General features: G+C 40.4%; 1 protein-coding gene across 3 annotated transcripts in view; it reads right to left on the bottom strand.

Annotated features, from left to right (window-relative positions):
- Positions 1-16984, bottom strand: part of GRAMD4 (GRAM domain containing 4) — a 74579-nt gene that overhangs the window by 38184 nt on the left and 19411 nt on the right. For all 3 annotated transcript variants that reach the window (XM_068189750.1, XM_068189751.1, XM_068189749.1), the window contains exons 2-3: positions 13536-13746; positions 5162-5282 (exon numbers count right to left, since the gene is read on the bottom strand). In XM_068189750.1, coding sequence (XP_068045851.1) covers positions 5162-5282; positions 13536-13746 — 332 coding nt within the window. The remainder of the gene's footprint in view (positions 1-5161; positions 5283-13535; positions 13747-16984) is intronic.

Genomic DNA, 16984 nt, shown 5'->3' with positions numbered 1-16984 from the left:
GCTCATTAGTCTGTATTGAGGCCCCTTGACTCCCAGACAAATGCTCTACACTGCTCACAACTGCCTCTCCTAATAGCGTTTCCAGGAAAATGAAGTCAGAGTTTTGAAGGATGTTTATTTTTTTGCCCAGGAAGGCTAGAAATGAACTCAACATACACGGTATATAAGTATCTTTCGGTATAAGCAAAACCTTTCCTGCACCTCTTAAGAAACTTTCTGCAGTTTTTGAGAAGTCTCTCAATCAGAAGTCAGACCTAGAAAAACTTTAAAATTTGGTAGTAAGCAAATGACAACAGCTCTAGTAGAGAGACAGCACCATAGCAAAACCTGGATTCACATATTTTTACTGTGTCTTCCTCTGGGTGCCCAGGATAAACATTCAAGATTTCCCAAAAGTCACCACAGGCAAACCAGTCTTCATCAGAAGAACTCTACAATCTCAAAAGAGACATGTAAATCTCCTAGGGACATATTTTTAGTGCGAGGGAGTCCAGGATTGTAAACTGAAAGAAAGGAAGTTTAGAGGAAGGAGTAAAGGGTGTGAGAAACCCAGTGTAAGCTCCAGTGCCACAGCACCCTCAGCACACTTTATTTCAGAGCCCATGGTGCAGCATCAGGATCACTTGGCCAAGGGTTGACCATGTAGCAAGGAATGGCTATTATGGCCCACAGCTGGTATTTGGGTCACTCAGATAAACACAGCAGCTGCTTATTCTCTTGCCAGAGTCTTCACCTGCTATGTAAATCAGCTCAAATCAGCTCTAGATTCTGCTTCAAGATTTCTGAACCTAAGGTTCAGATTACAGGCTGCTACGTCAGTAAGAAAACAGCAAAACCAATGCAGTGAATCTATTCTGCTCTTCTCTAGCTCTGCCACTGCAGCTGGTGTGACCCTTGTATCAGGAGAAATTAAACCAAAGGTATTCTGACACAGTTGGTAATTGGACACTGGCACAGCTTCACTGTTTATCTGTTGCATAGAATGACTGGGACTGTTTGAGGAGGTATTAGCATTTCTGCACACAACTGGACTTTTCAGCATAGGTCTTTTGCTGGTCAGCACATGCTTGGTCTCTGAGGTTTAACACTTTCTAACATGCCAGTTCTGCCTGAGAATAATGTATGGTTTTCTAGAACTCTACTTCCATGAGGTAAGTATTCTTCTAGGTTGTTCTTAAAAAGAATCATCAGGTCATTTATATCAGAAAGTGGGAGCCAGAGAAAATACTGTGGAGTTAGTCACATAAATGGTTCAAAAAGGCACGAGGATGAACAGTGTGCCAGAGCAGAAATTTCAATGCAAAAGCAGAATAATCCCAACTTCTTTTGTCATGTGGTATAAAAATCATGACTGAGACCACTGATGTGGAAAGACCTTAAAGACTCCTGCCACAGACTGCTGTATGGAGTGGAACGCAAAAACACTTGTGGGAGAGGGTTATATTTCCTTCTAGTAATCCTCAACCTCGTGTGAGGTTACTTTGATTTACCAGTTTCATGACTAACCCTCTTCTCTAAGAGTCACCGGGTTTATTCACTCTCAGCTAGTGCTACCATCTCTTTCCTGAGCTGCTGAATTCCACATTGCAAAAGGCTTGAACACCCTTGAATTAGAATTAGCTAATACTTCATGTAAACCACAGGATGCATGTGTGCTTACAAAGCACCTTGTGGTACCAGGACAAGAGCACTGATATCTCCAAAACTGCCCTCTATAAGCAGGCACAGTAAGCAACAGGAATCAAGGCATTTACCTCAAACAGAAAAGGCGCAAAAGCAGAAAGATTGTTTTGTTGGTGGTTTTGTCTTTCAAATGCAACAGCAGCCAAGTACAATTTCATTTTTTGTTAAGATACAACCAGGTTTTGAAATGGAAACACTAAAATCACTACTATCTTAGCATATCAATCTAACTGCCCTGGGTCAGTAGCTGCCTTCCCAAACAGAGCCCTCAACTAGCCCAAGGCAGTGTTCACTTGTATGAAAAACTAAGTTATAACAGGAAGTCCTTTAGAAATAAAGGATTCTGATTGCCCCAGCTCCAAGAAAAAGCTCTTTCCAACCACATGCACTGGAAACTCCAGCAGACTAAGCCCTTTGCACTCTTCATTGAGCTGGTGTTCCAAGACTTTTTCTGAAAGAACGCACACTAATACCACAAACCCAACAGGCACATTTTCAGCATTCCTATAATAAGGCTCAGAATGAGCCATTAGATCAAAAAGATTAAGACCACTCCCACACAGACAGGAAAAGCAACTTTAGCCCCTTTAGCTGCAAGAATCAGATGATCCCTCCCCCTTGCTAAAGACATTATCCAAGATCCCATTCTCCGCGTGCCTCACCCTTCTGTCAATCCGCAGCTTAAATCCCTTGCGTTTCCAGACACATATGATTTGCATTTACAGCTCTGCACATGCCAAGCAATTCCTCTCCATCTTCACATCTCTGGGTGTTTAGATTACCTCCTTCCTAAAGAAGACATTCATCTGGCATCTCAGATGATGATATTTTCCCCTTAGAGACAACAGCTTGTCTCCATACCTACTTGCTCTGGATTTCCCCTGCAGCTCACAGAGGCTACAGTTAGGTTTGGGATGTGCTTCACTGAATGTACTACTCAGCCAAACTGCACCCATTGCTGGTGCCTACCAATGGTTGAATGACGTTTAGAGAAAAACTTTAGTCAAATTACAGACCTACACTGACTTGCAGCTGCGTAATGAATGTGTACATTACACATGACGTAGAGCTGAGAGGAAATCTCTCCTCCTTAAACCTCCTGGTCTGATGACACCAATACAATAAAAGAATAGAAGAGACCAAAAAAAGTCAGAATCAAGCTGATGACAAGTAGAACTACAGCACACTAAAAAGCAAATGCATGAAGCTTTAGATATTTCCCTCACTAACTAGCATTTGCTTTGATTTTTGCATGCCCAGCTGGAGGAAATGGAGTACGTGGACATGGCAAACAGCTTATGCAAAACCACAATCATAGCAAGGAGTCCTTAAGGGACTCCATGGTTAAAAATAGTATGGAAAAACTGCAGAGCAACCAGCCTTCCTAAAAAACACCTACTGCAGCAATAGGATTTAAAAAAAATAATGACCAGGCTTTCTTCCAAGGCCAAACTGAAGTGAACAAACTGCACATTTCAAGAATGCTTTTTCTGCACAGCATTAGTTCACTTTTGGAAGAAAACAATAATGAAGCATTTCTAGTATCAAAAATCCAAAACCAACTCAAAAGAGAAGGAAAAAAGAACGGTAAGAACTCAGGAGCTATATGCAAAAGCTGAACTCCTACTTCACTCCAACTGACAAACATGGTGACCTATTTCATCCCAAAATTTTGAATGGAAAGTGGCCAAATAAGGGATAAACTTTATTTCACTTATTTCTCAACCAGTTTATGATTATTACTTTTGTTTTTATGCACAGAGTTACAAGCAATTTGTGAGGACAATGCTGTAATTTCAGCTACACCAAACATCAGGCGCTGGTGAAGAGGTGAGGGCCGGAGACACCCCCGGCTGACTCAAGGCACCCAGCTGAACCACCCCACTGGCCTGAACCCCCAAACGTCCGCTCAAATTTACACATGGGGTAAACTTTATCCTCCTTATCCTTCACCCTGGAGCTCATTACAAAGCTCTGCACAAAGGAAAAATGATTCACCTACAAGTAACAGTTGATCAGAAGGTTTTCAAATTACAGCAGGAACCTGAAGACTATCAATATGCACAAACCTGTGTGCCCCATTTAGTTACTGTAAGAACATACTAAGAAGGAGTATGAATTCACCAGCCATGGAAGTGCCTGGGAGCCCTACCATGTTTTTACATCAAAAAGCACATCCTACTTCAAATCGGAAATCAGTTCTGCTAAGTCCTACTGTTTCTGTTGCACATTAGATTGCATCGAGAAATCACATGTGTCCAGTCTAGCCTAAAACACAGCTGTATAACAGGAGCTTAAGCAATGTATCTTTGGGGATGGAAGGAGTATACAGCAACTCTGTACCTAATAATTAAATAAAAATCAAGTAAATCACTGAAACTAACAAGGCAAGTCAAACAGATCTTTCAGTTTTTGCCTGACATTCCAACCATGATACCTCTTCCAGGGATTGGTGGAAGTTGACAGCAGCTTGTTATAAATTCCTGCCCAGTCTCCTTTATCAGGCCTCCCTCTTATACACATTGGGGGGGAAAACATATCAAAGAAGTATTGCCAAGTAAAAAACAAGTCACAGAAAATTAATGACAAATCCTTGAGAACATGCTGAAGATAAAAACCTAAGTCTTGTCATTGGATTATAGCCTAGAAATTGAACAGAATCTATGGTCTTGTTATTTCTACTCCTTAGAAAATATCTGACAAGCTTTGAACAGATAAAAACAACCCTCATACTCTGAAGTTCAAAACCAAAATATTAAAATGGCCATTTTGGGAAGCAACTGAGCAAGAATTCCCATTGGTTTATTACAGATATCTCTACTTCTATCAAATTGTTTTGTTTTCCATTTTTCTGTTTTTAAGTATCCTGTCTTAAAAATCAACAGTTCAGACCTGCTGAGATAAAATCTCCAAAATCTTGCAGCTGCCTCTAGCCATGAATGACAACTTTTTCTCATTATACACACATACATGTACATAAGTATGTACATAATGTACACTTTAAATCTACAGACACTCTTCTCTGTACTTCTAACACCACTTACCAATAATACACATAATGTTAAGAGACGTGTTTTAAGATGCATTATTTGTTGAAACAGCTGCCACAAAAATGAACTGGTGTCCCCTTCATAAATCTCTTCTTAGCAATTACTACTACAAAGAAAAACCCCTATTGCAGGCACATTAATGTTGACTTACTTCGTTCTAAGACAACCTACAGATGTCAACATCAAGACTTCAACTACGCAGCTTTTGTCACATTGTGAGTATGTTGTGAGGAATGCAATGAGGAAAAAAATACCCAAGTGACCCAGAAACCCTGGGAATGCTTTTAAGTTCTTCTTAGGGAAGCATAAACCCACATACTATCTGCACATCAGCACACCTCAAAATTCTGATGCCAACTCCTACAGTTAGAGAAACATTATTTCAGAAGTCCTAAACTAATTCTCTCCACAGAGCAGTTTATACTTACGTAAAAAGTGTTTTTCCAGTAAGGCTATTTCCAGGTGACCTTTGATCTCATTCAGTCTGTCAGACTCTGTTCTGTTAAAATCCTGGACTCCTGAAGCCATGATGATGGTCCCTGGACCAGCCTATAAGAAAGCCAGAACATACTGAAAGTTCAGAAGGATTTTTTTTTTTTTTTGATGTGTGTGTTATTTAAATACATCAACTGATTTCTGGGGCAGTAAAGAAACAAGCATGTAAGAAACATGCAAGTATCAACAACTCTACATGCCTCTTCCAGCATCCGATTACCAAAATAAGTGAATGAAAGCTAATCAAATGTGAGTCTAAAGAACACACTTCTGCAAACCTTGGGAAGCTACAGAAAACAAGTATTTGCCACCATCACCCTCACCAGTTCTACTGCATCATCATTTAATCCCTTCTGCTGACTGAAAAGCCATATTTATACTACCCCTCTCCTCTTCCCATAGAATGAATGGTCAATGTTATACACTTTAAACATAAAATTGTGAGGCTGGCAAAAGTACTATTTTCTAGATAATTACTGAGCTACTGGGAAATACATATTGTATATTTTAATATCCATCAATGGAATGTGTAATTTTCAAGATCACAGTCTCTCAGCAAGGAAGGGGTCCCCACTCCCTCACAACCCAGTTACTGCAGAAGGATGTTGTTGGTGCCCAGGAGCTCATCCTGGCAGGCTAGGAGAGTGGGAAATCAGAAGACTGCATGCCTCAACAGATTTACCAGCACCCCTTGAATGAACTCAGCAGAATACTGAAAATACTTTTTAATTCCTGCAGAAAGCAGGAATTAAAAAGCAATTTGATTAGTTAGTGAGACCATTGATAACCACCACCTCCATGATGTAAACACAGAAAAACCCCAAGCCCACAGAGCAGAAGGCAGGTGATGCCTTCTTTCTCTCATAAAGTGGGCTTTCTCAGACAGCAGGGAAAAGGGTGGGTGAGAGCATCTCCTGGGTAATGGTTGCTCAGTGCTTGTGTACAGTCCCCACCAGGTATGAAAAAATCTGCCAATAAGCTGCTCTAGCAGTTTATACTCAAAAACAAAGTGATATATTACAGAAACCTACATCTCAAAAATTATCTCAAGACAAAAAGGAATTTATATACGTATTCAGACTATTCCCCGCTCCTTGTTTGAACCCTGAAAACTGTATTCCTTTCAAATACCAGTTTGCATACATTTAATCATGACAGCTTAAATTACGTGCATATATAAATTTCAAGTAATCTACAGGAGACATTAAATTAAGACATTTTCTGTGTTTTAGGAAAGATGTGCAGAAAGCTTACTGATGGCAAAGTACTTTCACAGTTGGGATTGATTTGCACTTTCAAGATAAAACAGTGTGGAAATATCTATTAAACATCTGTTTTCTTGTTTGAACTGAACCTGAGTTTAAGAACAGATACTGAGTTTAAGCCTCAGAATCTGTCTGTACAGGCTTATTAGCAATCTGAAGGCAGTTGCTGCCCAGCATTTACCTAGCACCACCTCCCCACCTGGGCTTGCTCTATACAGTGCCAAGCAGAGATGCTATTTCCAGTCCCCCAAGCAGCACCCACCCACACAGCACTCTGTCAACGCTGCTGGCCTTGACAAGGAACAGAAGCTGTTAGCTCAGCAGCAGCCTTGGGCTACTTCCCATTTTGGAGCTGGCACCAATCACACCACAGCAGAGAGGGACAGACCCCAGGGCAGTCCTCACACTGGGAGCTGCAGCCCAGCATCCTCCTCGCCATGCCCCACATTTCTCCATCACTCCTGCCTTTAGCCAGGGAGATGCAGTGAGAGATGCCATTTGCAACTGCTCCAGCCACCGCAGAAGATTATCAGAGACTCTTTTCAGATGAGCACAGGATGCAAATTAACCTCTGTGTTGATCTCTTATCTACAGAGCTGGGCTGTATTTATTTACGCTGCAAGATTTAGTGCTATCACTTGCCAGACATTTGGAGAGCCCCAAGGAGGATGGTGTGTCTGAAGCTGAAAAGCAGCACCCTTGCAACACACTCCATGGGCAAGCACAAGGGAAGTGTTATTGAAACACAGACTGCTGCCCAGGTGTTAATGCATGGCTTTCTGTATTGTACACCCACATCTAGCACATAGGGACAATCCCTGCTCCCAGCATGCAGGATTTCACAGGGAGCTGTCTGAAGAAACAGTGCCACTGCTTAAATATTTTATTGATAAATAAATAAAATCACATACAGGACAAAGAGCAAGGTGCTATACTCAAAAGGAACGTGCCTGAACTCTGGGCATCAGCCCCGTGCTTAGACAGCAGCCTGTCCCCACCCCAGGTGAGGGAGGACAGGAAAAAGAAAGGGGCTAGCAAGTACCTAAGCATACTCAAGTTTTCATCCTCATTGAAGGTACTCAAGATATTTTACCCAAAGATGTGCTACATTTCAGAAATATGCCTAGAAAAACAGCTCTGCTTTTGATTTTTCAGAGATGTTAAGTAAATAATTAAAGCCCAAGATACCTTAACTGTGCCTCTAAGGAAGAAGGAAAGAGCAAGAGGTGCAGAGCACTGGGGGAGAGTGATACCAGTTAACATGACTCATTCTTAGAGTTTCCAAATATGCTTATCTGCTAAAGCACTGGATCCAAGCAGCCTGACATCCACAGATGGGTTAAAAATAAGAAGGTACACATCTTTAAACTAGCTACAAAAGGTTAAAATGACCTAACTTAGAGAGGAGAAAAAAAGAGAAAGAAAATCCACTGAGTTAAAACATAAGGCTGCTCACTAGAATACTATGAGCAAGATAATGTAATTAACATGCAATAGTAAAATTGTTTATTAAGATACACAGTGACACAAGTTTGGTGGTGCATCCAATTTCCAAAATTAGTATCACAACAACATTTTATGATTACCATTTAGAAACACTCAGAAAAACTGAGGACGCCCAGGACAGTGATATGGGAAACATTTAAGCAGATGTCTCTGTCACCAAAGCTTTTTCTCCCCACACCAACACACCTAAGAAAACAAGTAAGGTCTCTACATTTGCTGAAGGTCAACTGCCTGCCTCTGAATTCAAAAAGGTCCCTCTGTCTGAAGCTAGCATACATGGCTCAATTCACAAGTTAACAAAATCCTTGTATTAATCCCAGTTTTATGTGGGTAAAGGTTTCTCCTCCCTGCTGCCTCTGTAGGACAGCGCTGGGACTCAGGCTGGATTAACTACACTGCACTGTACAGATGTCCTTTCTCGTTTCTGACTCACAGTAAAAGCCTTGAAGGCTTCTACAGATTTCTGCTCTTTCTTCTGCTTCTCTAGCTTTCACAGTACTTGACACAGGAGCCCTCTTAAAATGTTGGCAATCGTTACTACTTAGCCAGGATCACGAGCAAGAAGGCCTGGCAGTGCCTAGGAAGACAGAGAAATGCCCGAGGTGAACACAGAGACAGAGGGGTTAAAGGAACATTTCTGATGATGACAGACTGCCTGTAAACCATTAGCACAGCTCAGGGTTGTTTGTCCAAGCCACATCTAGCTCCAGATCTAAAACCCACATCTCCCCACAAAAGTGTTTTTCAAGCCATCGGCAGTTCAGGCTTTTTGTAACAGCACTTCCCAGCCCGAGACTTCTCTGCCCTCCTCTCCAAAACCCCTTCATCCTGCAAGCCCTGGGATTTTGTTCTCTGTGCTGCCACTGCTGCCATACAGCCACAGAAAGGGTCCAAGTCACTTCCCAGCTACATGCATGTGGATCTGTCCTCTCCTGCAGCATAGCACATTTTCAGTATCACATAGAAGCACAACTGCCCAACTCTATGCTTCTAATTTCCTTCCACAACATCATATGTATGTGGACAATTTTTCTCTAGGAATATCTAATAAAATGGTGGTCTAATTTCCAAGTTTGTCATTAACTTGGAGAGGAGCAGTTCTCAAACATGAAGGATGGGGAGCAGTGAGGACACAACATGTCAACGCCAGGGGTGAAATCATCCACTCAAGTCACCCCTCAGAGCCCAGAAAGTGACTGGGACACAACACAGGGAAGAGATAATTTTAAATAAAAATTTTTAACTTGCGTTCATTTGAGAAAGAAAGAAGAGGGGGGGAGTCTTCAGCAACACAATAAACTACACAGCTTGTCTCGTGAAGTTCTAGCCTCCTGAGTTTTTCATCTGACACTTCATGTGCATTTTCTTACTTCAAATTATGCAAGGGCTCCCCATGAATGCTGCAATTACCTGCTGTAAGAAAAGGAAAAGCTCAACAACTTTGCTTAAGAATGAAAGCATCTTGCATGAATAGTTAATCCTCAGTAGCTATTCATGGAAGCATACCCATACCGGCATGCTCCTAAACCACAGCTATAGTCTACATAATTTTTTTTAAATCTAGTGCTAGCCAGGTTTAGAGACTTTAACTTCTTAACTGTAATGTTTGCAGCATGCTTTATACCTTCCAATCACTGTAAATGAGATGACCAACAGAGCAGCATTTAAGGCTTCAATTGACATGTGTCAGGAAAAACCAAGCTGTACTGCAAGAGCAATTAAAGTAATGTTTTCTGTACCACAATAACTCAGATTTAATCCTAGCACATTGGCAGGGAACTTGCATAAGTAGATTAGACTGCTTTCAGTACAATATGCCAGATACAAGAGAGCTTTACTAGTAATTCTCACTGCCAGTTTAGTGACAGCCTCTACAGGTTTAAACACAGTTTGCTCTTTCTCTACTCTGCGAAGGGGATGTGATCTCACAGCAACATGCTCATTCATACACCTGCATGTAGAACTGGGTCTTGTCTCCCCTTCTGTACAAATAGGAAAGGTAGCACTGAATAAAGGGGACTTTAATTACTCAGCAAGCAACATTACCTCAATTTCTAATGTCACAATACACCACATGCTAACTGATTCGGAATGGGCCAGGTTCCTCCCTCTATTTTGCAATTGTGGTGATTTTACAAAACAATGCAGAAAGAGCAGTGCTGTGTGGAGTGTCTAATACTCTTGCCTTGAAAAAAACCCAAACAACAAGCTATGGTAAAGAGGGAACGAAGGAAGAAATCTAGGAAGCGATTCAGGAATTGAAAGAGATGTTTAGCAGAGAGTTAAATTTGTTAACCAGTACTGCTGTCTTGGCAATGATCTGATCACAGCATCCAAACACCCACAGGGACCTAAGAAAGTATCTCCTATTCAAGGCATATCTGGTAGCTGGGGCACTTAAATGAGAGGGGAAACCCACACAAGCAAGCAGCCAGCCTGTAAGCTGAATCCAAACTAGTTCAAATAAAGACACCTTTTGAACAAAAACTCTCAGAAACCACTGAGAATTCAAAGGAAAATATAAATCCTTCCTCCTCCAGAGTCCTCAGACCAGGAGCTAGCTGTGTGCTTTACCCAAACACAGGTTAGGATGTTTATTATTGAAGTGAATAGGTAAAGCTCAGTTTAAAGATAAAGAATAGGAAATTACTTCATCTGGCCATCCTTTCTGTCTTTTCACAGGTTATGAATTTTACATGTGCGACTTCAGTAAGGCATGTGAAGTGTTGGGACTAAGTGCCACTGCACAATCTGTGGCCTGGGACTGAACATTCACTTCATTTGCTGGAAGTGCAACAGAGGATGATGCTCTTCCTGGCAGATGGTCAGGGCTCTGCAATCACAAGCTTTTATGACAAGGCTTTTTACTCTGCAGCCTCCATTTGCATCAAGCTTTTGCACCCGTTTGTCAAGTTCAGCTACATACCTAAAGAAGAGGCACATTTTTTAGAGCACTGTAAACCCATGAAGCACAGAAGGGTCCTTCATTCATTTGACTGCACTGTGCTGCTCTAATAGACAGAGATCTTTCCTTAATGCCTCCATAACGATTAACACACCAGACAGGGGCAGGGGGAGGGAAGTAGAGAGGGGCAGAGATGAAGCCTTTGTCTAGGGAATGGCTGACAGTGAGGATGCAGATAAGGGGACTAGGATCCTAATTTTGCATGCCTATGGTCAGTTCCAAGCCACCAACCTTGCTCAAGACCATGAGTTCTGTACCCAGATTTCAACAGAAACAATGAAGGAACAGAAGTGGAAGCACAGTACAGCTCACATCTATCTGAAAAGACTTGTAGCCTAACTTCCATTTACACAGAAGACTTGCATTGGTTTTTGTGTGCTTTTAACAGTTTCCCAAAGGTTTTAAACAGGAAGAAACCAATACTTGGTCTTCCCATGATCAATGTAATATAATACTAAGTTGCTTGCAGAGCCTATAAAAGAAAAACACCCTGTACAAGCAATTTAGGTTATGAGTTTTAGACAATGAATTAAAACCAATTCAGGCACAGCTCAACTATATAATCTCAATAAGAAACAGACAAATAATTCAGAATTGCACTGTTCACACACCCTCGGACACCACTACTTTAATACTGATTTAAATATATAAGCATTACTTTCTTTACTCTTGGTACCTTTGCAACACAGGGGATTATTTCTTCTCCCTTCATTTTATAGATGGGCAGCAGTGTTAAGTGCACAGATGCCTGTGAGGGCCAACTGCTAATCTCTAAAAATTCCCATCTGAAATGTATCCCTTATATGTCCTTTAGACCTTACAGACCTTTTTCCTCATACCAAATTGCTTATTTTACTCATATCTGTAACACAGCTACTACTTTTAGGCTGTTCCAGCATCACACTGGGTTTGGAGCTCCCAAACATCAGGAGTGGGGCAAAACAAGTTTGATGCCATTTCTGCTTTCCTCTTTTTCTTTCTCCCTGATTTTAAAGAACTTCCCCCAACTGTATCCCAAGGACTTAGACCACAACAGCCTACTGCAGTAAGTAATCAGCCAGAAAGCAAAGTGTTTCTCAAAGTTCCCTTCTCAGCACACAGAGCTCAACATTTTGAGAAAACAGAGACCATCACTGCAGATGTGCAGCTGTTAAGGCTTTATAACTATTCATAACTACAAGTTTACCTTGCTGTGCCCTTGGCTACCCTCCATACCACCCAGGAGCTACTATTCCCCTGAAGAAATACAGAAAAGAGTACCTGGAGTTTAAGGCAGATCTTTCTGTAGCCTCTAGCTCTGCCATCCAGATACTTCTGATTAAATACAAAAGGCATATATACGAACACGAAACATAAAGCCTTAAGTTTAATGAAAATAAGCCAGTATTTACCTATTAAAAAACTCACAAAATACCAAGTTGGAAGGTCAGCATCAGAGATTAGTCCCAGTATGCACAATACACATCTTAACAAATGACAAATGTCTTCAGTAGAATAAGAGCAAACAAACAGCATTTAACAGACTTCCTTGTCTGAGAAGCTTGAGGATTTACATATAACAGACTTCTTGTGACCAAAACATGCTCTGTCATTACCACCTGTTTGTTCCATGATCATAGGAAAAACATTCTGGCAAAAAAGCTCTCTATAGGACTGTATGTAGTACTGTGAAAGCTCACTTAAATTTGAAAAAGCTAATAGCTACAGAACTAGATACAAATTGCCAACCTCAAAGGAGATGCATAAGCATATACACTTTTAAATCTTTTAGTTTATAGCTTCCTGTGAGCAAGCCCCACACTTCTAGAAATAAGCCTTCAGACAACAGTCTGATTACATTTTGAGGATAAAAACTGCACAGTAAGTTTTCATAGGGTGATATAAATTCTGAATTCCAAGTCACTTCCACAATACAATTATATAGACAAATCTAAACTAATACTGTAGCACTCCAAGCTCATGGATCCACAGCCCTTTTTTAGCACTTGAAAAAGGATTTTATTTTACTTTTTAAACCAATATTTAACTTTTCCTGAAGCAGTGTCTTTGGTGCTTCCACTTACAAGCACCAAAATGTTTTAGCACCTCCTTCACAGGTTTAAACCAGCTCTAATTGCATGGAAGCACTACTGGTTGTAACACTGTAATGGAGAAGGAGCTGGTGTGACCCTCTAACACCAACCAAGCAACCAGAAGTCTTACCCCTAAAGCCCTGGACAGTGTCATTTGAGCAGATCTGAGCTCCTCAGACTGAAAAATTGCCTTTCCTCTTTCACAAGTTCATTAGTAATTCAACAAAACAAAACCAGAGAGCATTCAGAAGCACATCCAAAGTTTACAAACCTGTCAACTCACAATATCTAAAAGTAGAAGTAGGGCCAGGGAACTCTAATATTGAGAAATTAATTGATCTTACCAAAAAATGAGGCCTATTACTGGAAAGTTATTTCCTAGCCCACAATCTTCAAGTTTTACAACCATAATATAAGGATAAAGAATTCGTAATTTCTGTTATTTTTCTGCCTGAAAACTAAATAACATAACATAACAATACCTAAATTGAGTACTTACAGGGTCTCTCAACTCTTCATTGTCTCGAGCTGACGTTCGAGGTATCTTCACCGGGATTTCATCTCCGCATTCAGTGTCTGAAGCATTTGGAGACTCTGCTAAATCAAGGAACTCATCTCTCTTGTGACCTCTGAACCTTATTTTGTCCAACTTCTTTAGCATGTTCAGCACTGCACTTTTCTGCTTTACCTTAACATGACGGTTGGAGTCTCTGCAAGATCAAGAAATCAAGAGTATTTTAGAAAGCTTGCAGTAAATCTAAATGCACACATTCTTATCACTAACTACTCCCAACCATCCTTCAAGTGCTTTCCTACCACTGGGGGAAAAACATGCTTAGCTTCTTAACAGGAGTTTTTCCCACAGTGTAACAGATGCATGGTTCAGTTTGCAGTAGTTGATCATTTACCTTCTTCCCAGACTATCATGGCCCCTCTCTCCCGGCAGTTTTTAAAGCAAGCCAGAATAGGCAGAAAGTAACAACCAGCACTCCAAAGAAAGATTAGGAAGTCAGTTCCTAAAAGGTTACTTGAAACAAAAAATGTTTAGCTGATAAGTCAATATTCTTCAATTTGTGATGCTCCTAATCAAAGACGGGAAAATCCACCAAGCTTCACAACCAACTCTTTAATTCCCAGACAAACTAAAGCAAAATCAATTATCTCAGCACACAGAGATTCATCTGAAGGATGATGCCATGCTCTAGCAAATGGATTTTTAAAAATCTATTTTGAGGCACTTGTTCCTGGTACTACCCTTTTGTCCTCTATGGTCAGCACTACCATCCTCTTCATTAGAAGTCATGCTTAGCTTCATGGCACATCATCCCAGGCTCTGGTGTGAGATGAAAGTACAAAGGTAAATTCAGACACATGTCAATTCAGGAGTAAAAATAAAGAGCAAAATAGAAAAACCTTTTGCTACCATAGCCTTTGCACCTAAGGCAATTCTCACCTCCCAGGACAAAGCTCTTTTCAACAGAGCTCTTCAACTTTCCCTATGGATTCTCCATTTACCCTAACACTTTGGCATTGACTATTCACACCAAGTTCAAAACAGATCATTCCCTTCAAATATGTCTTAGTTTGCACCTCTGCCAAGGTTTATCCGCACCTTTCAATTAATCACAGAAGATTTAAACTAATACAAACCACTTACAGTACAGCTGGCAAAAACCCCACAAATTCTTCCTTTATCAGAGATGCTTAAAGTTTCAACCCTGTGTTTAATCTATCACTTATAGAGAAACACTGGCGGTAACTCACACCAAGGTTATTTTCTAAGAACAGCTTTTCTTTGAAGTTCTTTTACTTGTCAGAGCTATGTTTAAAATAGAAACACTTCTTGCTCATTCATTGACTATGATGAAGAAACTTGTCAGCTATCACATCCAGAAATATCTCTAAGCCCTACTATTAATAGCAACTAGGGAACAAATGGTATGAGGGAAGTTTAAACCTCTGATAAGCACCAGCACAATTGTATTGCTCTCTCCCCATCACAGTGATCTCCATCTATGTTCAACCAGATTTACACACCATGTAGGAGACCTTCAGCAAAGCAGCTGTAAACCAAATCCTGTCTGCTCATCATCCACGCTGTCACTGCTAGTGATACAGCAGTGCATGGAAATAATAAAGCATGGAAGAGTGTTATTCCTTTCCTGGAGCAGCTGGCAGCCCATAACAATGGAGGACAAGCATGCATCCCGTGCCTTCTCTATCCCTCTTAGAGATGGAGCAGTTACTGCACATAAGCATTGCTGTCTTGATCAGAAACAGGGGTCCTCAGCATTCTCCTGTTAAAACCACATTTATCCACTGCTCCTCAAAGGACATGGCTGGATCTGGATATCTTTTATAGCCAGCACTTCCACAGATGGTTCAAGATCAGAATTCAGCTTTCTTTCCCCTTAGCATAAATTCACATTCACTTATCACATATAAGAAATGAGAAGTATCAAAAACATCTTGAGACAAAGCAATCTCCAACCCTTTGAATGAAGACTGAAAAAAGCCACAAGGACAGTGAAAAGGCCCACTGGCATAACTCCCAGGGATGAGCATCATTTTGGGAAATTGAGCGCCTTTCTTATCCTACAATGGTTCATGCATTTCAGCCCTAGGTCACAGAATAACCTGGCCAACAGATTACCCATTAACAAATTTACAGTATTTTTTTACTCACAAAACTGATGACTTACCCCTATGTATGTTACCACCTTGCCATCTGAAAATGCAAACCTTTATTTAAATCACTCCACTGAAAGAAGTCAGCATAAATTGTGATTTGACAGGTATGTCATGATGGTCAGTATTTTTAAAGGATTATTCAGTAGGTTAATCATTAAAAGAGGACATAGTAAAGTACCACACTCCAAGGCATTTCTGAAGTGCTTGAAGTACAAGAAGCTGGTTTATAAAAATATCTTCTCAGTTAAAACTCAAAAATAAAAAGATCATTTTGACTAAAAATTGTTTTGCATGTACCAGGTTCCCAAATTACTTACAGTTACATTACATTAACCTAAGCAGAAATGTAAGCTTGCCAACAAGCTCCCATGAAAACTCATTATCTGGCCTCTAGCCAAATGCTGGATCTAAGACAGGCTTTTTATGTCAGCAGCCTGTTCCTGCAACCAGCAATTTTTTTTATGCTGACATTTCAGCAGTTTCACAAGGAAAAAAGATTCTTGGAGATTCTGTATTTCAACTGACTTGAGTCAAATTTAGACAAGCTTTTGTAAAATGAAAGACCAGAATCTGATCTAGAATTAGATTTATTGTAAAATACAGCAACTAAGTATCGAAACACTTGCTTCACCATCATTATCTATTCATCCCTCACCTCCTCCCAGCTACCCATCCTGGACCCATCCCTACCCAAACACCCATTCTGAGCTCAGCTGGTTCAGCTGTGAGTGTCAGGCTGTTTCTAGTAACTCCCCACACCCACTACATGAAATCCACCATGCAACTCTGCACATGAGGAGCTCAGAGTGCAAAGGCAGACCCACATCTCGCTCTGCTTTCAAACTATTAACAAATATCATAACACTCTAATAAAAATACAAGTACTTTAACACTGCCAAACATGCATTTCCCAACACTGTCATACATGTGACAATAATCAAGTGAAAAAGGTTTATTTTTTCCATGCTTAAAAAACCTCCCAGCTAAAATATTCTTTAAATATTTTCTTTTTAATTGCCATTAATATCTACCAGCTAACACAAATCCTTCAAGCTGGAAGCTTTATTCCTTTTAGAGAGGGCCAGGGAAGAGATGCCTTTATTTTGACCTTAAATATAAAACCCTCAAACAACTGTCTGACCTTTATTTCAAATTAATATATCAAAACCCAAAAACCAAAACCAACATACACTCACATTCCAAATTTATACAAAAAACAGAAAAATCAAGTTTTCCCAAACTTTCACATGAAAATTG

This window comes from Anomalospiza imberbis, chromosome 5 (genome assembly GCF_031753505.1).
Source record: "Anomalospiza imberbis isolate Cuckoo-Finch-1a 21T00152 chromosome 5, ASM3175350v1, whole genome shotgun sequence".
Classification (NCBI taxonomy): domain Eukaryota; kingdom Metazoa; phylum Chordata; class Aves; order Passeriformes; family Viduidae; genus Anomalospiza; species Anomalospiza imberbis.
The sequence above is the reverse complement of the archived record's forward strand: the minus strand, read 5'-3'. Positions and strand labels throughout refer to the sequence as shown.